General features: G+C 48.9%; 1 protein-coding gene and 1 long non-coding RNA gene across 2 annotated transcripts in view; one reads left to right on the top strand and one right to left on the bottom strand.

Moving 5' to 3' along the window:
* CHSY1 (chondroitin sulfate synthase 1) overlaps nt 1-16,931 on the bottom strand; it is an 89,984-nt gene extending 73,053 nt beyond the window's left edge. Inside the window, exons 1-2 of the mRNA XM_064157982.1 lie at nt 16,669-16,931; nt 5,535-6,030 (exon numbers count right to left, since the gene is read on the bottom strand). Of these exons, the coding sequence (XP_064014052.1) occupies nt 5,535-6,030; nt 16,669-16,931 (759 nt within the window). The remainder of the gene's footprint in view (nt 1-5,534; nt 6,031-16,668) is intronic.
* On the top strand, nt 16,091-20,596 carry LOC135183131 (uncharacterized). The gene is made up of 2 exons (XR_010305417.1): nt 16,091-16,697; nt 17,954-20,596. It is a non-coding gene; the product is annotated as an uncharacterized LOC135183131 (long non-coding RNA).
* The last annotated feature ends 2,849 nt before the right edge of the window (nt 20,597-23,445 follow it).

The following is a 23,445-nucleotide window of genomic DNA, read 5'->3' as shown; positions in this document are numbered from 1 at the left end:
TTATTGTGACCTTTCAGTATCTTAAGGGGGCCTACAAGAAAGTTGAGGAGGGACTTTTTAGGATGTCAGGTAGTGACAGGACTGGGGGGAATGGAACAAAGCTAGAAATGGGTAGATTCAGACTACATGTTAGGAAGAAGTTCTCCACCATGAGAATGGCAAGACCCTAGAATGGGTTGCCCAGGGAGGTGGGCAAAGCTCCATCCCTGGAGGTGTTTAAGACCAGGCTGGATGAGGCTGCAGACAGCCTGACCTAGTGTGAGGTGTCCCTGCCCATAGCAGGGGGATTGGAACTAGATGATCCTTGAGGTCCCTTCCTCCAACCCTGACTGATTCTAAGTCACTGTGTGTGGTGTGCTAAACATTAGCCAGCTACAACCCAGCTGAATCTCCTTTCTCATTAACAAAGGGCAGCTCCTCCTCAGAGGATAAAGCAAGGGAACTGAAGGTTAGCCATTAACAGCTGCCTCTCACCCCAGGCTTCCAGTTCTGATCAATCACTGCAGGACCTTCACCTTTTCTTTTCTTTTTTTCCCACTTCTGGCTGCTCTACCAGAACACATAAACTTCAGTTTTCCCCCTGGAAGAGTCCATTCCAGAAATGGTGCAGTCTGGCACCGCCAATGTACTTGGCAGATACGATGTGCACTTTAAGGGCTTTCCTAACTTCAGTGAATTTCAGCACAGCAATTATCTTCAATTACTCCAGATGAAAGGCCACACAAAACATTCATTCAAATCTTCCCTTGCTCCCAGAATCATGGAATGGTTCCTTAAAGACCTTAAAGATCATGTAGTTCCAACCCCCTTGCATCATGGGCAGGGACACCTCCACCAGACCAGGTTGCTCAAGGCCTTGAACAACTCTAGGCAAGAGGCATCCATAACCTCCCTGGGCAACCTGTTCCAGTGCCTCATCACTCCTACTGTGAGGAAGTCCTTTCTAATATGCAGTCTACATCTACTATCCCTAATTGCCACTGCCCTGCTTTTCCCCCTCACCAACATCCAAAAGGTTGGACCTGCTTCTCTTTGACATTCCTGTTACCTGATTTGGACACTGCCTCTGTCACAGCTTCTTTGCCATGATGTATTATGTCTCACTTGGGGACATTTAAGAGTTCTAGTTGCTAGTCTAGAAGACAGCCTTGCCCTCACCATACTTACTGCTTCTTAATTCTCCCACTACCTTAATGGGAACAGAAAGAAAACCAGACAAAACACCTGGGCCTTTGCACCAGCAGTTAGAAGTAGCACAAACTGCTTCACTGGATCCAACAGCAGCACATGGAAGTGGTTAGTGCCACATGAAAGCCACATGTGCCAAAAGGGTTTATTACTGAAGGATGTATATCAGCACTGCCTTGATTTCTAGCAGCTACAAAGAGTTTGTATTAAAGTTACCAGCACTGTAAAGCAAGGACATTAAACCCAAGTTGGAACAACACTCAGCAGCAAGCTACAAAACAAGGCTGCAAGAGCACAGAGCTAACAGAGTGAAGGCTTCACAATTCGGATGCCTTCAGAGGAAACATCAGACTCAAATGGAAAAGTGAGATCAACCAAACACAGGGATTGTTGAAATCACAAATGAGACAGCTTGTCATCAATGCTGAGAGCTGTTCTCCAGCTTCTCATCAACGCTGAGAGCTGTCCTCCAGCTGAACAGCCAAGACAGCGCCCGGCACCGCACGGCCGTGCAGGAGAAAACAGAGCTAGCCCACCTCTGATCCACGCAAGATGGACTAGCACAACTGCTCCTGGGAGGAAACAAAAGGAGGAAGGAGACTTCAGTATGTCAACTTTTTCTCAGAAGAACACCAGTTTAAGACACTAGTATTGACCCCAAAATAACCCCATTTCCTAGCAAGATCAGTAGAAGCCTTTTGTCCCCTTCCAGAGGAAGGTATCACCTCAGCAACTGTCACACTCCCACCTGTAAGCTTCAGAGATTTCACAGCTCCATTCTTTTAATCATAGAATCAACCAGGTTGGAAGAGACCTCCAAGATCATCCAGTCCAACCTAGCACCCAGCCCTAACTAATCAACTAGACCATGGCACTAAGTGCCTCATCCAGGCTTTTCTTGAAGACCCCCAGGGACAGTGCCTCCACCACCTCCCTGGGCAGCCCATTCCAATGGGAAATCACTCTCTCTGTGAAGAACTTCTTCCTAATATCCAGCCTATACCTACCCTGGCACAACTTGAGACTGTGTCCCCTTGTTCTATTGCTGGTTGCCTGGGAGAAGAGGCCAACCCCCACCTGGCTACAATGCCCCTTCAGGTAGTTGTAGACAGTAATAAGATCACCCCTGAGCCTCCTCTTCTCCAGGCTAAACAGGTCCAGCTCCCTCAACCTCTCCTCATAGGATTTGTGCTCCAGGCCCCTCACCAGCTTTGTTGCCCTTCTCTGGACATGTTCCAGCACCTCAACATCTTTCTTGAATTGAGCGGCCCAATGATTCTTTTCTCCCAGTTTGCTGCATAAAATCTGTAGCTTTGGCTGCTCCACCCTGTAGAGGGCTGAGTTTTACAGCTGTTTGTCAAACAGCAGTAGGGGATTTGGGTTTGTTTTAACGATGGTGATAATCCTTGCTGTAGAGGACTTGCATTTTAAGAGGTGTGTGTCTCATCTGTTACTCACTCAATCAGGTCACCCACGCCTAAAAGGTTGCAAACTGCTCCTGGGTGCATCAGATAAAGCTCTCCAGAGCTTCTCCTCCAGTTTACACATACTGTTGCTGCCTCTTTGCTGGGGTGAGATGAAACAGGAAGTCCAAAGAACTGTGGTGTCAATTCCTTTACTGTACTCGCTGAAAAGATTCTGACAGCAGGAAGACCCTGAATAAATCTTTACGAGTCTTGAAATGGGCAATAACTGCTGCCACTAATGAAGTGGTCTAGGAGGCACCGCAGAGAGCGGCAGAGTGACAGGAGCACAGGAAGGGGGTGGAAGAAAGGGTTTTGAGGCAGACTGCTGTGAGCAGAAAAAACCCCAGAGCCAGGCCTGGAGATGCGTTTGGGCACACTACCAGAGCCAGAGCCAGAGAAGATGAGCAGCACAGTAAAGACATTGTAGGATGCTAAAATCAGAGAAAGGGGACAGTGACAGTCGTGGAGATGAGTAAAACGACTCTGGGCACAGGGCCCACCGCAAGAACAGTGCAGAGAAATAAACCACCCACGCTGAGGTCCAGCCCTGGGGACGGCTGCAAAGACCTGAGCTCCTCATTTGTGCTGCCACTCGAGACTCTCCAGAATAAGAAGTGCAGGAAGGAAAGGAGAAGTTTGAGGTTTGAGTTTTCTGAGGCCAACATCATTTTGTTTGCAAAGTCTTGTGCTGTTACTGTTTCCCTTTCGATGGGAAGTGTGAAGAATGTGGTGGCTGTGCCCCAGCAGGGCAGGCGCAGATAAACCTTCTGCTCCATCAGAAGCTTACTGAAACACAGCTCTTTGCAGTTCACTTACAGTGGCCTGTTACTTGATGTCCACCAACGTACAAGACAAGGAAAATGTCACACTTATACCAAGCCTTCCTAATACAGCTGTTGGAACAGCTGTGTTATTTCAAACAGCTATTTCTTGATCTTAAATAAAATATCAGGCACATTTAAGCTAGTTCCCTGAGCCAGGAAAGGACCAGAAGGAAAAATGCAAAAGGTGGCAAATTTTTAAATTTAAAAAGCCTCAACTAAAGGAGATTGAACTCATTCCTTGCAGAAGCTGGGTGCCTTCAGCACTGAAACTCTTCTCTCCAAAACAGCTGAGCCTTAACATCTCACACTCACAGGTTACCTCTGAACATCTCACAGTTGATACGCTTCACACAAATCAATTTCCAGCAATTCACAGCACTTGGGAGAATCCAGCACTAGAGATAATTTAACAGAAGCTGATCAAACAAAACTGATTTTGAGAAAAGCCCAATCTAATTCCGTCAGACAGCACTCCTCCTGAAGCTGTGCGCTGTCCTTAGCTACTTCAAGACAAAATTTGATCATATTGAATTTAGGAGGCCTTTGCCAGTTTCAGCAAGAACAAAATGCTGACCTTGGGTAAGTTATCAAATGCCACATGGTGCAAGCATTCACATCAGGAGTTACTGCAACTCGGAATGTCTAGAGGAAAAATTTTATGCTGCTGAGAACTGTGGAAAAAGTTACTGACTCCTTATGAAGGGCTAACCATTGCTCTGGAAATATATAAACCAGTTCCAGGTCTGTAAACAGGGAGAGGCACTGTTAGCCCACAGTGTCTCCATGCACAGAAGATACTAATGAATTACTGCAGCTGTAAACCTCCTTCCCCTTCCTCAGAGGCTTTCCCATCACTGAACTGCGAACCGAAACAAAGCAAGAGCTTTCAGGGGCAGAAATTCAGTGTCAAAAGTTTAAGACAAGTCTTTGCCAGTCAAAAAGCAGGTCAGCAGCAGCAGCAGCATCTGTCATCATCTGTGACCACAGTTCCTCTGTCACACAGGCAGAAGAATCCCTCTCTACCACATCTTGTAAAAGGACAAAGCAATAGCTGCATACAAGTCATAGATGTTTGTGCAAAGAGACAAGTTTACCCTCTCCTCTGCTCTCAACTTCTCCTTTATTTCCAAGACACAACCACCAGCGTTTTCTTTGCTACTAGAGGAGAAACTACAACTCAGGGCTAGCAGGTGTTTTTGATCAGACAGTCTGTAAACACCCAGGACTCACTTCAAAGAGCACAGCTCACCCTGGCAGGAGAAGCACCCCCTTTGCCCCAGGAGGAGCTGCCAGACCCCAGTATCCAGCAGGAACAGCAGCAGGAAACTCTGCCACAAGCAGGCTGTGACTCTCTTGTTTTTCCCCCTTGACATGCCAAATTTGTAGCCACATCAGTGTGGGCAGACACTGAGTTTTGGTGTAAGAGCGGTGGCTTGTCTCTGCTGACGTCAAGGAGCTGCTGAGCAGGATGAGGCTGCCAATGAGAACCTTGAGCAGCCAGTGGGCTTGGGCTGGGAGGCAGCTCAGCACGCAGGGTGACAGTGCCAGCTACCATGAGACATCTCTGCTGTGGCTGCAGTTTGGGAAAAAAACTGTGACTGTCACGGCAAACATCTGTCAGCCTCACACACTTCAACCGCAGCAAGAAGCACAGCAATTGTGCCCTCTATTTCCCACAGCGACACCAGGACACACAGCTGAAGAAGATAAAAGAGGCCTGGACAGTCGAGACTGCAGGGACCTGTGGCCATTGCTATTTACACTTACTCCCTTTCTGTCTGAACATCTTTGTTATGAACGATGAATGTTCCACCCCTCATCCCAATGTGCCTAACGTCAGGCTCCAGCTCCCTCCTTGCTGTTGCAGGTCCATATTTCCCCAGGCCTTTCCCAGGGTGCCACTTGTAGGAAGCAGTGCAGAAACAGTACAGATGGGTGCTCAGGGAGGTGAGCTCTGGAGGAACTTCTGTGCAGCTGTACGACCACCCCCTGCTGCCAGCCTCTCCCCCCCTCTCCCCCCAGGCACACAGTTCATACTCCGTGCCCTCGTCCTTACCTCGTAGGACCACACACACTGCACTCCCGCAAACCTCCGCACGCATCTTCCCACTTCCACGTCCTCGTGGGTGGTGTACATCTCTCGCAGGCACTCGCCAATGTGGGGCACCATTCTCCTCAGGACTTCCCGGCTCATGATCACTCCTGGTCCCCCCATGCAGAAGTTCTCACCCGGTTCCAGCGCCAGCTTCCCCATCTCCTCCGTGGTGCCGAGGCCAGTCTGCCCGAGAAAGAGGGGCTCGCTGCTGTTCAGGCTCCTGAGGAAGTTCTCCAGTTTGTCCCCTTTGATGTAAACGTCATCATCAGCTCTCATAAACCATTCGTATTTGTCCAAGTAGTGGTCATGCATGTATTTGAGCATCATAAAAGACTTCTTCTGGGGTGGGTAAGTGTCATCTACGCCTGGAAGCGGCACGATGGGGATGGGAATAGAGGTGTCCGAACCCTCGCTGGAGAAGAATTCGACCTTGCCAGGAATGCTTTTGGACCACGTTCTAGATTGGAAAAAAAACCAAACAAACCAACAGTAAGAACAGTTAAGCATGCAAACCAAGGTGGGCAGACAGGGCTACCAGAAACCACCCAAAGCAACCACATCCCACCTGCTTTACTAATGGCTCAAGTGGGAAGAGACCTCAGAGATCACCTACTACCTCCTCACCATAGGCAGGGACACCTCTCAACTAGACTTGGTTGCTCAAGGACTCATCCAAGCTGGCCCTTGAACACACCCATGGAGGGGGAATCCACAACCTCCCTGGGCAGCCTATCCCTGAGTCTCACCACCCTGATATTGAAGAATTTCTTCCTAATATCCTGTCCAAACCTACTCTCTCCCAGCTTCCAACCTCTCCCCATGTCCTATCACTAGACACCCTTATGAAAAGGCCCTCTGCAGCCTTTCTGTAGGACCCTTTCAGTTACTGGAAGGCAGCTATACGGTTGCCCCAGAGTCTTCTCCAGGCTGAACAACACCTCGAAAGGTTATTTCTTTCCATACAAATAAGGACATTCACATGACACACAAAGCAACTTGGTGTAACACATGAAAAAATTCTGACCTGACAAGCATCTGAGCAGCATTTTTGAGTCTCTGACAGAAACACAATTCAGTAGCTGTGGCTGACCAGTGGCAGGCAGGATTTCTTAAACATACTCAGTACAGATACAGAGCAAAGCCAGAGGGAGCTGAGATGGGCAACCACTTCACATGCAACTGGATCTAATACATCCAAAGCTTCCCTGTGAGTTATTCGGAATCATATCCACCTTCAACTCCCTCTAAGTCCCTCAAAACCTCCAGTGTACATTTGGCACTGACATCCAGAGTCAATTTCACAGGAACTTGTGAGAAACCACTGTCTGTTGGGAAACCAACCAACCAACAACTTCTCCAGATGCTCTGACAGAAGTAAAACATGCCTGTTGCATCTCTGGCTGTCACAGAACATCAGCCCCAAATGGGTCTGCCCCTACTAGCAAAGGACTAGCAGGAAAGCAGGCAAAACACATAATCCAAACAGATGACCTGGTGCTACCAGCCCCACACCTCCAGCAGCCCTGAACACATTTCAGACTGGATGGTGTAGAGAGCCATCACAAAAAGGAAGCCTCTTCTGTGCAAAGCAGCCCAGCATCAACATCTGCTCCACACCTTCCATGCTCCCCTCTGCCAAATCCAACCCATCTGCGTGGGCAAACTGGGTCACTTATACTGCAGGAAGAGACGTAGGACGATTCCTCAAGGCAGACTGCAGAACACTTAACCTCCTTCAGGGAGGATTTTCAATCACATAACTGTTACAGTTTTGCCCTAAATAGTATGAATTTTAAGGTTTCAGCACCACTTTCTCAAACCCTACCCAAGAAAAAGCAGAGTTCGTGTATCCTTCACAGAAAACTATTTTCATTGCCATACCAACAAGACTTGCTCCCCCCCCCCCTTTTTTTTTTCACAGGGGGAGTATATTTTGTAATTATGTTTGGCAACTATGCTCAGAATATAATCTATATGCAAAGCAGAATGTGAAAACACAATCTCAAGGTAAAGGACACAGCAGTCCCTCAATGCATCACTGTCATTTCACCAGATGCCTCTCAACACAGGTTGCTTGCCAAAAAGCAGAGCAGATTTCAGGCTGTAGAGACCATCTGAAATGTGCCATCTCCAGAATTAGCTACCATCCAAAGTCTCAAACATAAAAATACTTCAGAAGAATGGTTCCTCAAGTTCCACTGGGAAATGGAAAGGTATTTAATTAGTACTAATTAAACATCAACTCCGACACCTTAGCAGCTACACACCGATTCAGCTCTGCGTAATGAGTATCGCCCAATTACTTTAAAAGCTTTGGCTTCTGGACTTCTCACTGCTATGGATAGTGTTTCCCAGCAAAGTTTAGATCCTAGCTTCCCAGAAGAGCACAGAAGAAAGCCAATGGAAACACTCCTGTAGACAACAGAGGTGATGAGGCCTTTAATCATCAGTGCTGCAATTAATGTCCGGCACTGCTGGGTATAAAAGTCACATCCTGTGAAGCACTGAAACCTGCCTGTTTCAGAAGGAGTCAGCCTCCTACCTTGAACTTTCACTAACTATTAAGGAAGTTCTGTTGTTTATTTTCCTACACTTACAGCCCACATATAAATCATCTGCTCTTGAGTGAAAAGACTACATGGTACATTGCTCTTCCCATACCAACTCCTAAGTTTGAAAGAGTTCTTCATTAAAGGTACTTGATAAAGTCAAATTTTAACCTTGCAGAAGATAAAAAGCACAAGCTGCTACTGAGAAATGCAGCTCATCTCATCCATTCTCTGTGTTCAGTTCCCAGAACAGCTTTGGGCAGACCTGGATACCCCACAATGACCAGGTGAAGTTATAAACTAAAGCCTCATGGATATTTCTGTTCAGGCCTGGACTCAATATCCTGAAAGACCTGGCTCTGTAATGATTACAAACTACAGACAACACAAGATGACTTTCATCACTTTGAACTTTAGCTCCTTTCTGGACTCTTCAGGAGCAGTCTTTGACTCTGCTTTTTTTACACCACTATCCCTTCTGTTGGTTGCCAGTTTAAATATACTCCCTGCTCTCTAACTAGGTACCCTCATCTCATGATCCCCCTAAGTACGGTCATAAGAAGAGTTCCCATTCAGTGGAGAGGCAACAGAACACACACACATCCATAAGCCCTGGCACATTTGATTCCTAGTTTTCATACTGCATTAAACCCCTCAGCTCAAAGCCAGTTTGACCTCATCTTTTCATGGATCTTAGCTATATTCAAGTTTCATACTGAACTAGAAGTAAACCAGACATATTCTTGCATCCATGGGGGACACAACACACACAGAAAGAACATGGCCTAGTGATAGGATGAAGGGCAATGGACACAAACTCAATCACAGGAAATTCCATCTCGACAGGAGAAAAAACTTTTACTGTGAGAGTGATGGAGCACTTGAACAGGCTGTCCAGAAAGGCTGTGGTCTCCTTCTCTTGAGAGCTTCAAAACCCAGCTGGATGCGTTCCTGTGTGACCTGCCCTATGTGGTCCTGCTTCGCGGGGGCGTTGGACTCCATAATCTCTGGAGGTCCCTTCCAAGCCCTGATAGTCTTTGATTCTATGACAGCCACACCCCAAGGATCAGCCTGAGACTTGAGTGGGGACCACAACGTTACTTCAGCCTTGGGTTCTCACGTCGCTGTTGCCCCACCATGGCTTGACTAAGCCTTTGCTCATTTCCTGCAGCCCTGCAATCGCCAGGATGAGACAACTTGACGCGTTACTGGGACTGTGGCTTTGAGTGCTCGTTCAAACTCAGATGGATGAAACATGCTCCCACATCAAAAACTGCCTGAGTGTCTGTGTCAATGCAAACGCTGCTGGGCAGAGGCTGAAACAACGGCAGCCACCATGTGCTGCTCCCTACGCCTAAGCCACAGCTCTTGTGGCCCTTTTCTGGGCAGTTAATTCTGATAGGACAGTTTGCTCAGGAAACAGCGTGTTACACTCAGACAAAGAAGCCAAACCACAAACTGCAAGATCAACTGTGAGTAGATTTTTCTGACCCCAGCTATCAGCAGAGCTAAGGACTGGTAAACACAGGGATGAATTCTGATCAAAGCTACTTTATACTTCTTTTATCCGACATTGCCAAGAATCAGACCCGGCTCAATCACAAGCAATTCTGCAGGCTAGTGTGTTAACAGCTGCATTTCTGGTCTGTTCTTTCATGTCCACTCCAGTTCATCATGTCTGCTTTCAGGTTATGAGCAGCAAGCAGAGCCTTTAGGCACCGAGCTCTTATCTCAACACCTTCCTACTTTTGTGACCCCCAACAGCTGAGATTGCTTTCCTGGCCAAGACTTCCAGACTGTATTTGTAAATTAATTGTTTGTTTGTTTGTTTAATCAAAACCAACCAAGGGAAAATATTTTTTCCCCTCTCCCCCTCCCCCCTCAAAGGGCTGTCTGTCACTCTGTTTAAAGGAAATGTGGTCACAACATTTCTGTCACCAGACTTCTGTACCTACACCTGCAGACCTCCACCGCAACGCTTGCTGGTGGCCTCAGGCCATTCTGACTGCCTAGAGGGAAATATCAGGTTCCAAATACAACTGATACGTGTACTGAGCTGGTCGTTTAAAAACCCAGGAACTGAAGTGCTCTGACAGATCCCGACCTTATCTCCTCCATGTAATCTGAATCTGCTTGGTTAAAGAGAAGGATGTGCACGAATCAGGACAGTGAGGCTCTCCATTACCTTCCCCAGGAGCAGCACTGAAAACAAGCAGGACAGCGTGTGACCTGGTTTCTCTGCACTCAGGGCACACAACCCCAACAAACTAGAAGTCAGTGTTGACAAGGGAATCAAAGTGCAATTCAAACACAAACAGAAAACTCCTCAGAAGAAAACTCTTAAGAGAACATCAGGACTACTCCAGTATAGGTGACTACCATCTCTTAACTGGGTTTGCAGAGTGGATATTCTACATGCACCCTAATCTGAGCAAGTCACCAGCAAACACAGTCAGAGAATTGTCAGGGCTGGAAGGGATCTCAAGGATCATCTAGCTACAACCCCTCACACTAGGTCAGGTTGCTCAGAGCCCCATCCAGCCTGGCCATCTCTCTTATGAGGAAAGGCTGAGAGAGCTGGGTCCCTTCAGCTTGGAGAAGACTAAAGGGGTGACCTCACTAATGTTTTTAAATACATGAAGGGTGAGCATCAGGAGGATGGAGCCAGACTCTACTCAGTGATGCCCACTGATAGGACAAGGGGCAATGGGTGTAAACAGGAGTATAGAAGGTTTACATCTGAACCTTGTGAGGTTGGCAAAACAAAGGAGCAGGCTGCCTAGAGAAGTTGTGGGGTCTCCTTCTCTGTACAGATTCAAATATGCCTGGATGCATTCCTGTGTGACCTACTCTAGGTGATCCTGCCAAGGCAGGGGGGTTGGACTGGATGAGGTCCCTTCCAGCCCCTAACATTCTATGACATTTTGTGAAACTGGGTGCAAAGACTTTGTCACAGCTGGTACAGGTACTCCTGCAGCACAGAAAGCTGTGTGCAGAGAGAGTGCTAATAAAACCCCAGCTAAAAAGTGACTATGACTGTAGCTACTAAACATCATCAGAAGTCATTCCTTTACTTAAAAAGCAGTTGAAAAAGCATAGCTTGGAGCAGGTTGAGCACAGATCTGGAATGTTTTCTCTTTGGTTTCCACCGTTTATTATTTATTTGTATTACCTTGCTTTGTTGTCAGCACAGCAGACTCAGCAGAAGCACAGCCAGCGGTGTTATGCAGACAGTGCTCCTTTTGTAGAGACCCCAACTGGAGATGATTACCAAAAAAATGTGTTTGGTTTTTGTCTGCAGCTTGGGAACTTCCCTTAGAGGAGATCAAAACTCATTTGAAGTTTTGAGAAATAGGCACCTTGTATAATTAAGCTGAAGAAAATCATCATTTGCAAGCAGCTTGGCAAGATAATGGAGCTAAAAGACTGATTTCTTAAATATATGGTTCAGAGGAATTTCATATTGAATTGGGGCTAGTTTTGCATAACTGTTCCTCAAGGTCCCATCTTTCCAGCAACACTTGGTACAGGAGAAGCAATGAAGCACAGCTTAGCCAGGAGAGCTGAGCACAGAAACCAGCACGCTGCTCCTGCACGTGGTACTGCAGACAACCATCCTGGGAGCCCAGAAAAACAAGCTGGCTTTTTACATTTCCAGACAGGTTTAAAAGAGCTTGTCAGCTCAGATCTGCATTACAGAATCCCAGTTTTGATGGAGAGGTCCTTTCAAGCAGGACAGCTTGGTATCTAGCTTTAACAGAGACCTCAAGCAGCTTTCACAGATCCTCAGAGTCCTCTGAGTTAAACTCCTCCAGTTTAAAGTGATGCTATGTTTTCTGCCCATGGATACTCATTCACCTTTCTTGTGGAAGCAGAGACAGAAGCAGAGCAATCATCCATAGATACTCAGCGGGTAAGATCAAGATCAAAGCACAGGTATCTCAGAGCTTTGAGCCATGTGAATATTATGGGGTGTGTAGGTGACTGCTTCTCCCTATCCCACACAGATCACTGCCAGCTGTTCTCACTGTATTCATTTCAGACTGTTCCTTAAACGTTTTTTTGCAGATTTTAGGTAAGAAGAAGCCACAAGGAAAACACAAGGGGCAATGGCTACAAGTTACTCCCAGGGAGATTCCAAATGGATTCCAGGAGAAAACGTTTCACCATGAGAACAGTTGGACTGAACCCCTGGAGATATTCAAGTGAGGCTCAATAGGGCTTTGGGCAGCTTGATCTAGTTGAGGGTGCCCCTCCCTGCTTACTGTAGAGAGGGTTGGACTAGATGACTTTTTCAGGTCCCTTCCAACCCAGACCATTCTATGATTGGAGACATTTCCCAAGGGAAGTGGTGGATATCCCAATAATGGATAGTTTTAAGACTTCGCTTGACCAACTGCTGGGCCATCTCATTTAACCTACACTATCACCTAAAAAAGTTGGACCAAATGACCCTTGGGGTCCCTTCCAACCTGGCATTCTGTGATTCTGTAACTGCATACTGCTTGAAAAGACCAAGTACATCATTCTTCTACTAGAGCATGGAGAAGCAGGCCACACTTGAATTCTCACTGCAGTACCATCCATGTGTCAAGTACACCATACACCACAGTATCATCATGTTCAAAGTCATTTCACTCAGTCTCCTCCTGAGAGGCAAGAGTGCTCCACAATCCATTGTACTATCCCATGAGCGACCAGAGAGGGCCAAAGCCAAATACCACCCACTAGCCTCCACTTAGGCTCTGAGTTTAAAAGGAGCACAAAAATGTGGTTTGTATTACCCTTCTGTAGCAGCTAGCACAAGCACAGACAGACAATGCAAACTCCTTTACACCCTAAATCCTTCTGGCTGCCTTTCACCGACGCTCTTCCAAGCGCTCAGGTATTCGGATTCCAGTGCAGACTGTTTTCCTCTAAACCAAGAACACTGTGGCATCACATCTGAAACAGAGTCCCTGAAAGGGCATCCTTTTCCTACAGGAGCAGAACAGCTTAGTACAAGCATCAGCATCACTCATGCTCCTTGTCGATGTGGCCTCATGGCACTTCGAGGTGACACAGGGACTGTTCCAAACTGAGAAGTGCCACGGCTGCATTCCTGCAGAGAGATGCTGCAAAAGGCCAACCTGACATCTCACCATTAACTGCATTCACAGCAGTCTTCTGTCACTTTTCCCAGGAAATGTAGCTGCTATGCAAATAAATAAATAAATAAATAAATAAATAAATACATAGGTTAACTGCCTGATACTTCTGTTCCTGAGAGAGCACTGAAATCTTCTGGGAGACTTCTTATTCTCATCCTCTCCTTCCTGCAGCACTTTTAGGACAACTCCTCTCAACTGCAAAACCATTAGCACATATTGCTGCACTTTCCCTGAACCCCAGGCGTACCTTAACTCCTTCCTGCATGGCTCTTTCCCTGACTATTTCTTGTCCTTTGATGTGACACCGCAGTTTCTGCTGCTGCACTTCACCCGCCTCCTGGAAGCGAAGCTCTACCAAGCTGGCTGTCAGATGCAATAACTCCTGAAGCTACAAATCTGCCCTCCGAAAACCTGTGGATCTAAAGCTCATTCTCTGCCTTGCAGACTACAAAAGCACGACTGTTTCAAAGAGCCAGCGGCTCCTGAAAATCCAGCAGGCCCGTTTTGCCTTGCAGTGGTCATTTTGCTCATGATTGATGTTCAGGAAGTGGATTGCTTCCCCTCTTGTTAGACCCTATCTGGATTCACGGCAGCAAGGATCAGCAAATGCTTTCCGCTCCGGTCCCTTTGAGCTGTGTCTGTAAATAGCCTTTGAGCCACAGCAATTTGGAGGTATTCAGCCTCTGAATCCCTAATTCCTTTCAGCGCTCTGGCTAGTGCAGTATCAAGGCTCTGCACACGCTGCCACCCCGGGAATGCCTTGCTAGCAGCTTCCCATTTCACTCGCTGTGCCAGCGATTCAGCTCACCAGGATGCTTTGTCAATGTAGTAATCCCAGCAATTGTCTGCCTGAGTACTTCATGGCAATCAAAAGCCATTTAAGATTTCAGGTTTGTCTTCCTCTTCCCCCCTCCCCATCTTCCCCCAAAGATGTCTTCCTGTCACCAAGGCATTAGCTCCTTTCTTTCTACCAACGGAGGTGAGAATGCATTCGGCCCTACCGCAACGTTAGATGGCTTTATTCGTCCTCCCGGAGAGCGGACGTCATCTCTAGAGGTTAAACCAAAATAGCAGGGCAGTAAAAAGCAACACTTAGATCTCCTTCTGAGAGCTTAAAGAACCCAATTCCACTAGATGCGTTTGTTAAGTTGCATCTTAAACCATTGTGTGTGTGTGTGAGCAGGCGTTGCAGATCTGGTTCTGTAAACCCGGCTCTCCGACAGCACAGGACTGCTCAGCAATCACGAACAAAACCAGGCAGGAGAATCCTTCCCACACCAGCAAAGTGAAATGCTCCACAACTAACACCCATCTCTGGACAATACTGGGACAAATGTCCCTTTCTTCAATTCCTGACAAAATCTAGTGGATGCTAGACAAAGCATTCTGCCATGAAACCTGTTACATGATGTCCCAACAGGACTCCAGCCTTTCTCTATGTTACACAGCTTATGAGATTTGCAATCCAAAATGCTCCATCCCACATGGTGAAAATGAATACACAACCCTGAAGAGATTCTTTCGCCCATTTCAAAAGCATCAATCACACACTCGCTGTAACTTAATTACAGGTCTACGCTGAAGAAAGGAACTAAGCTGCCATTACAACCATTGTGACCAGACAATATATTTCAGATTGCCCAAATTAAACAATTTTACTGTATCTGATGGTGATACAAAGAGCTGGGCAGAGAGAGACGGAGTTAGTTCATCATAGGTGGTTTTGCCATCCTGCTCTTACTGGCCAATAGGGCCAAGTACTTTTCAACGTGGGCAGGCAGGGGATGGAGAAGGGTTTGTTCTAGCACAAGACTTGAAAGGATGTTTTATTAGAGAAAGATCTGCCCCGGAGCTCCTGGCTGCTTCTCTGACAGCGCTGGCTGTGTGTACAGCACTCGGTCAGTGCCGGGGTATACCCAAGCTGACATTTTAGCTCTTAACTCTTTCAGATTTCCCAAGCAGGCTTCCAGCGCAGCCTCCCAGCACTGCCTGCTGGCGCAAATGCTGGAGCAATAAGCATATTTCAGCAGAGCAGAGAGTTTCTCCAAAGCCACAGACACGTCTCTCACAGAAGAGATCATTATTCTGACGCTGCCAAGGGTTTGGATAGCCGTCCCGTTAGCACGCGGTGCTCCCGGCTGGACACCACGCTGCAGGCCACGGTCACCAGTGCAAAGCACCACTGCCCCTGCTCCAAAAATAGGTGCGCTCAGGGAACGCACACACGGCTCGGGGACCCCGGGCCCTGCGCTGGCTTCACCGGCCTGTAGTCAGGAGCGCTTCGCCCCTGGTGCCTTTCCCCATTCAAACTGCTTCGCTACCTGGTCCAGCCTTTGCAACGGCTGCGGAGAGCAAGGGCTGCTTTTACTCTTTGTTCCCAGATGCGTTTTCTGAGCCTCATTCCTAAGCACACACTCTCAGCTTTGTGCAGAAGTCTTTTTCCCTCTATCCAGGGGGTTACAGCACTCTTAAAACTTTATCACTATCAAGCTCTGTCTATTTCCAGAAGCAGCAGGCGAGGACTGCACCGGCGCGACGTGGCCATGCCTAACGCAGAAACATTGAGGGAAGCGTTCTGATGACCACATCTCCCCCAGTGACCAGTGGTAGGTGCCCCTTCACTACAGATGAGATGCCAGCGCCTCAGACAAGACCACTGGGTTTGTCTGCCAAGCATCGGCTCAAAGAGACTGTGTGAGAGCATCAACGTCCCTCAATTCGATCCTTCATGTCTCCACCAACCTGTCCACGCAGCTGAGGAGAGCTCAGGGCATCCCTCCCTCCTCACCCCGACCCTGCCAACTGGAAAGCACCTCAGTGCTGCACATCCCGCACCCAGGCTGATTTGGGGAGAGCAGAACCTGAATGTGCCCTGAGGGGAGATCCCGTTGGGGCCGCTCACACCTGCCCCTGTGATGGACGAGCGGTCCCCGAGGCAGAGGGAGGATCCCTCGGGGGCTCTGCCACAGGAGACGTCCTGCCCTGGAGGGTCTTAGCAGGGAGGTCTTTCCCGTTTCATCGGAGAAACGGCCGTGCCGAGCCCAGCCGAACTGAACTGAGCCTAATCGAACCAATCCCAGCGAAGACCACTTAAGCTTAGTCGAACCCATTCGAAAAGACCCCAGCCCAGCCAATCCGAGCTAATCCTAACCCATCCGAACGGAGCGGAGCCCAGCCCAGACGAAGGGAACCCACTCGAACAGATCTCAACTCAGCTGATCCGAACCCATTCAAACAGATCCCAACCCATCCGACCTGAACCCACTCGAGCAGAGCCCAGCCCAGCCGAACCCACTCCAGCTTAGTCGAGCCCATCCGAACAGAGAACCCAGCCGAGCCGCTCCGAAGCCAGCCGAAAGCAGCCGAGCGGAGCCGACCCCGCGCCCGCTCACTCACCGGTGGGCAGCCACGGCGCGACTCCGCAGGTACTTCTGCGCCGTCATGACCCCCACGAAAAGGAAGCTCTGGGCCGGCGGGCCGGGGCGGCGCGGCGGGGCGGCGGCGGGCGGCTGGCGGCAGCCCTGCGGGCGGGCTCGGCGGGGCCGCGCCGCCGCCGCCAGCTCGGAGGCGCGGGGCAGGACGAGGCGCGAGGCGAGCACGAAGCCCAGCACCAGCCCCAGCAGGACGCTGAGCCAGGCGCGGCGGCCGCGGCCCGCCATGCCCGCCCGGCGCCGAGCCGCGCAGGCCCCGCGCTGCTCCTCACAGCGCCGCCGCCGCCCCGCGCTGCGCCGCCGCCGCCAGCCGCGCCGAGTCGCCCAGCGCCGCCATGAGGGGAAGGGGCAGGGACGGGAAGCGAAGGGGAGGGAGAGGAGAGGGGGCCCCCGCCTCCCCGGCCCAGCCCCTCGGCACAGGCGCCGTGTGCGGCCCCCGCCGTCGGTAGCCCCGCCCGGCAGTGGAGGGTCCGGTGCGGAGCGGACACCATCCCCCTCTTATCCCACGACCCCCCACCGATACCGCCATCCTAAGGCACAGAGGATGGCTCCCTCCAGTAGGGGGGACCTAGCGGAGGTCTGCACCCTGGGTTGAAGAGGGGGACCGAACCCCGGGACATGAGCTCCGGACCGGCTCCCAGAGCACCACTCTGGAGTGGGACACCACCTCCTGGGCTGCATCCCCGGCAGCATGTACAGCAGGTAGCGGGGACTGTCCCCGTCTGCTCCGCTGAGACCTTACCTGCAGAGCTGGGTCCGGCTCTGGAGTCCTCAGGACAGGAGAGCGTTGGATCTGCTGGAACAGGTCCAGAGGAGGCCACCAATGTTATCCAAGGGCTGGAACCCCTCTGCTGTGAGGACAGACTCAGAGATGGGGTTGTTCATCCTGGAGAAGAGAAGGCCCCAGGGAAACCTTCTTGCAGCCCATCAGGGTTTAAAGGGGCCAATAAGAAAGACGGGAACAGACTTTTTATGCAGGGCCTGGTATGGCAGGACCGAGGCTGATGGGCTTAAACTAAGGGAAGGAGATTCAGACTAAACAGAAGGAAGAAGTTTTTTACGCTTGAGGGCACTGAGACCCTGAGCCAGGTTGCCTAGAGAGGAGGGAGATGCCTCATCCCTGGAACCATTCCAGGTCAGGTGGTTTTGGCCCCTGAGCAACCTGCTCTAGATGTCCCTACCCACAGCAGGAGGCTTGGACTAGATAACCTTTAAAGGCCTCTTCCAGCCCAAACGGTTTTCTGTGACAGGGGCTGGCACCTTCACCCCGCACAGGGGATGTGGATTCTGACTCAGCAGCCCACACTGGATCCTCCAGAACCTTGTCCCTGCTGCCCAGATCAAGAGGCTGGGAGAGAAGCCTGAGACACCATGGGTCCTCAGATTCTGAGGTAAGGACCCTAGCACCACGCACCAAGGTGCCAAGATAGAACCCTAGCTCAGGAGCCAGGACTGGGACTCTAGCCCAGCCCTTCAGACCAGGATGGGACTGCACTGGGAGACTGGTAGCCCCTACTCAGGACAAGCACCAGGTGTCCATCACCCATCCCAGCAGAAATCCAGCATGCCTCACATTGAGCTTACACAGCCAGAAACACACTGTTCCCATCTCCCCACTGCTGTCCAAAGCCCAGACCTGGCTTGCCTTGACCCGTGGTGTCTGCAGAACGGGAGGGAAGACACCAAGGCACAGCCCTCCAGCCCTGGTCTGGCCTGGCACTGATGCATTGCTGCAAGCACAATTCTTGGACCAGGGAAAGCGAAATCACAGGCAGCTGTGTTTTTTCCCACCTTGCTAATTAAACAGACCAGAAATAGGTCAGTCTATTTCCATGCAGAGGCCATAATGACTGTTTGACAGAGCAAAGATGTTAACTGTACTGGGTGAGGATTGCTTTTTACTTTGTCCACACTCATTCTGCATGTCCATTTCATCTAGTCTGGTTCAGCTTCAATGCTCCAGACCCAAGCCTTCATTTAGAGAAAAAACATTTTACAGAAAAACAAACACACCTTCCAGTCTTTACAGAACAGATCTACTGCAGCCCACTGGCCTCCTGCTTATCACTGTGTTTTCTTCCATTTCCTACTCACTTTTGCATCTCCATTTGCCAGTCTTTCCCATTTTAAAACGTGTTTACATTATGCCATTATCCACAACCAGCAGAGAAGAAAGTCTCAGCATAACAGCAGCCTACTCTTGAGCAAGAACCACTGCAAAAGAAGAGACTACCAAGTTACAGCTGTGCATCAGCAAGACAAAGACAGCCATACCTAACAGATTTTTACAGTGCTTGTACAGTAAATGTTACACTGCTGGGAACTGGCAGGTAATACCCCAATCTGCTTATCTAATGACCACGGTGTGTCTTCAAAAGAATGCTTTTGTGGGAGGTTTATTGCTCTTGTGATGGTGCAATCCTCAGAGATCAGCACTGCTGAACTCTTGTGATACCAGGAGCAACAAGTAACAGGAGGAAAGTACCATCATGATTTATGGTATTAAACACAGGTAAGAATAAATAGGAACTATGGAAGATACACAGGCAATTAACAGCAAAGTGGAGTAGGAGGTCTCCTTTGCATTGCCCATGAGCAGAACAGAGAAGCATTGAGTGAGAGGTATGTTTGTGGGAAAATGAAGAGAAGAACTAGTGAAACAGAGGAAAAGGAAGGAAAGTACAGGCTGGAACTGGTAGGTAAAGCCAGGGAAGGACAAGACCACCAGCACTTGGGAAAAACCAGATGGAAGACTCTGGCTGCATGCCTTGGAGAGCTTCAAAACACATGAAGGGTTGCAAACAAAGCACTAGCTCAGGTGCAGGCAATATTAACAGCTTCCCAACAGCTTCCTGACTAATACCAAGTTGAGAAGAGGCTGATGAAGAGCCCCAAAAGGGCTGGTCAAGTGTTGACCACTCAGGAGGCACAAATGCTTTCCTAACCCTAGACAGGCGCTGGGCATGCCAAGGCTGCTGGGGATAGCTGGAAGCCTTGCATTTGCTCCGACAAAGCCAGCATGAAGTTGTCTTTCCAAGACCTTCCTCTGGCAATGGGAGCCATGATCTGCTTCAGATCTTCCTTAGTAAAGTAATCCCAAACTACTATTTATACCAAGAAGACCTTTTCTGCTCTGCTTCCACCCCTTCCACATGGGGAAATCCACCCCTCAACCACTACTGCAATTCCTTTCTACTTCCCCAGGTTTGCAATTCTTCAGTAGTATTTCTAACTACCAACGCCCTGCTCCCTTTCTGCCAAGTCTGGGGAACTCTGCACACGTGGATCTTTTACTCCACTTTCGAAAGCTTCTCCCCTCTCCCCACAAACCCAATCATCAGATCCTGAAATACAGGACACCAACAGATGTTCAAGCAAAAGTAAAAAGTAAGGGCTCTTGGTTCCAAGAGAGGGGGATGTGGCAAGCCTGTGAGCAGGAACAGGATTACTCTCAACGTGATCCAAATCAGCAGAAAAAAAAATCTCCTGATTCAAGGGAAAGCCACCGTGGCCTATGAATTACAGGAAAAGGCAGAGCTAGCATGGTTAAAAGGCAATAAAAAAGTGAAGAGTTGGGGCTGAGGATCTGTCACTTGGCTTCTTCCCATAAAGAAAAGTTAGTCATCAGAACTGAAGATTTCATGCGACTTTAGCACACATGGAAACAATGAGGTGCAGCAGCACACTCCTGTGTTGGATCTCCTCAGCCTCAAGTTCATTAGATGTGTTTCAACCTTCCTGCACCTCCAGAGCCATTTTGGTCCTTGACCTTGCTACATGCAGGGGATGAGTAGAGAGTCCTTGGGGAAGGGGCAGGAGAAGGAAGAGGTAGAAGGAAGGGGGTTTCTTGGGGCCATATTTAACCTAGAGAGAAGGCCCCTTCAGAGTTCACACTGCTGCCATGTGAAATCACACCACTGCCTATAAGGTCAAGATGTCCAACTCTAAAGAGGGAGTAGCACCTGTGAACACTGCAGTGCTCACACAGCCTCCTTAAGCACATCCAAGCACCTCAGTTTATTTAATTTATTGAGCCAAACTCACATTCTAAAGTGTGACAAATGCTGCTTCCATACCTTTCCCTGTTCTTGCACAGAGCAGCTGATGTTTCCACTACAGGGGAAAAAAAAAAGAGGGTGGGGGGAGGAAAGGCAGATTAAGGGCAAACTTGAAGACCACAACTTAGTTCTTCCAGCTGAATTACAACCCTGCTGTTACCTGCCTAGAGTATGTTTTTAACCCATCTGTCAGAGAAAGGTCATTCTGCATAACCACATTGAAGTGCCTTCTCCTACTTTAGACAGCTCTTAGTCTCAACAGTTGACACTAAATATTCTGGCTCCTGTATTTTAAAAGACATGGTCTTTTTCTCACACAATAGAATCATAGAATCAACCAGGTTGGAAGAGACCTCCAAGATCATCCAGTCCAGCCTAGCACCCAGCCCTGTCCAATCAACCAGACCATGGCACTAAGTGCCTCATCCAGTCTCCTCTTGAACACCTCCAGGCATGGCTACTCCACCACCTCCCTGGGCAGCCCATTCCAATGCCAATCACTCTCTCTGCCAACAACTTCTTCCTAACGTCCAGCCTGTACTTCCCCTGGCACAACTTTGAGACTGTGTCCCTTTGTTCTGTTGCTGGTTGCCTGGCAGAAGAGACCAACCCCACCTGGCTACAACATCCCTTCAGGTAGTTGTAAACAGCAATGAGGTCGCCCCTGAGCCTCCTCAAGGCTGCACACCCCCAGCTCACTCAGCCTCTCCTCATAGGGTTTGTGTTCTCTATACAAGCAGAAACACCTTTTTATGCAGCATGTGTTCTATTCCATGTGGGATTGCTTGAGGAGACATTTGAGGGCTCTCCAAAATCTGAAGAGGATGCAGGTTGTGCGAGCTCCATCTCCCTGCTCCCATCCCACTCATTCCAGTAGGATTAGCACCGGGACCAGCCGGTGGGACCCCACTTGACAGGCCCAGAGAGTTCAGATTCATAATCAGATTAACAACACAGTAATCCTATTTTTAAATGAGGAAGAAGCCAAGTCCTTGAGGCAGTGAGTTGTTTTGTGTGCACACAGAAGAGATGTCATCCTTTGGGAATAACGGAGCTTAATAGCAGCAGAAAAAGAAGTCTCCACACAGGAGACTTTACCCTATAGAGGAAAAGTGGAACTACCTTGCAATTTAACTTCTTTTTCCCATCAGTTTTGATCTGATTTCTTTTCCACAGTGAGGAACCCACCCTAATTCTTCCAAAATATGTATTCTTTAGCATGTTTTAAAATAATAAAGGAGTGAACTTCCCAAGTGCTCCAGAAACTTTAATTATGAATGTTAAAGTACTTAAGATGATACTTGAAGCACTACCCAGGCACTGGAAAATGAGCATACTTCATATATTGAAGGTAACAGGCTCATGGTGGAAAAAATCTAGCTGGGCAACCAGCAGCATTTGTCTCTGTCATGGTATTTCCAGCACCGTTGCATTTTCCCACATGATACAAAAACTCCTTCCAAAGCTCGAGCACCCTTCTTTTTTTTTTTTAACTCCCCATCCTCTTCTGGTCCTGCGCTGAACCCATCCCAACCTTTCCTCTCAGCTGAATCACTCACGAGTTGCCAGTTCAAGGAACAATAAAAGGAACGTCACCCGTAGCTCCTTGCTGGAAAGCCAGACCAACATTGCCATCCTACGGCCTGGCCCCGCAGTGCAGCACAGAGTGCCCTCTGCCCTTCCAAGCCGGAGAACCTGATGTGGGGTTTTGGAGATGTGGGCAGTGGATGAATAATTCTCCTTTTCTCCACACAGTTCCTTCGCTGCCTGCTCAAGCCTCCTGGTCTCGTTGTTGTGCTGGCAGCAGTGCTGCCAGGGAGCTCTGCACCACAGAGGGTAAGGTGATGTGGTTTTAACCACCAGAGCAAATGAACAGCTGAAAAACTCTAGAATGTGTGGTTGAAAAATCAGAGGCTCTGCACAGCAGAGACATCGACCTGTTGGAACAGGTCCAGAGGAGGCCATAAAAATGACCCAAGGGCTGGAACCCCTCTGCTGTGAGGACAGGCTGAGAGGTAGAGTTGTTCAGTCTGGAGAAGGCTTCAGAGAGATCTTGCAGGGGGATAAAAAAGAAAGCTGGGGACAGTCTTTTTAGCAGTATCTGTTGTGACAGGACAAGGGGAGATGGGTTTAAACTAAAAGAGGGAGACTCAGACTACAGAGAAGGAAAAAAAATTACACTAAGGGTGTTGAGACACTGGTCTAGGTTGCCTGGGTAAGTGGGAGATGCCCCATCCCTGGAAACACTCCAGGTCAGGTCAGGGGCTCTGAGCCACCCTGCTCTAATTGGCAGATGTCCCTGCTGGCTGCAGGGGGTTGGACTAAATGACCTTTAAAGGTCCCTTCCAACCCAAACCATTCTGTGACTCTTATAAGATGCAATGCCCCTAAGAAGCAAACAGCTCATCAAAGGGTGATTACATTACCCAAGAAGCAGGAAGTAGAATTTATGGGGAGCATTACCCCCTCCAGCACATGTTAAAGGGCAGTTTCAAGACACAAGTTTGGGCTTGTTTCTTGAGACTGCATCTTGCAGGACAACCTAACAGTAATTCCTTATTTTAATGCACACAACAGAGCATGAAAACTAGACTGGAAGGCCAGATAGCTCAATGTCTCCATTTTCATTCCATTAAAAAGAATTCTCCAAGTTTTCATCCTTGCTATCCCTACATTAACAAGAC

This window comes from Pogoniulus pusillus, chromosome 17 (assembly GCF_015220805.1).
Source record: "Pogoniulus pusillus isolate bPogPus1 chromosome 17, bPogPus1.pri, whole genome shotgun sequence".
NCBI lineage: Eukaryota > Metazoa > Chordata > Aves > Piciformes > Lybiidae > Pogoniulus > Pogoniulus pusillus.
Note: the sequence above shows the minus strand (reverse complement) of the source record. Positions and strands in the feature narration are given on the sequence as shown.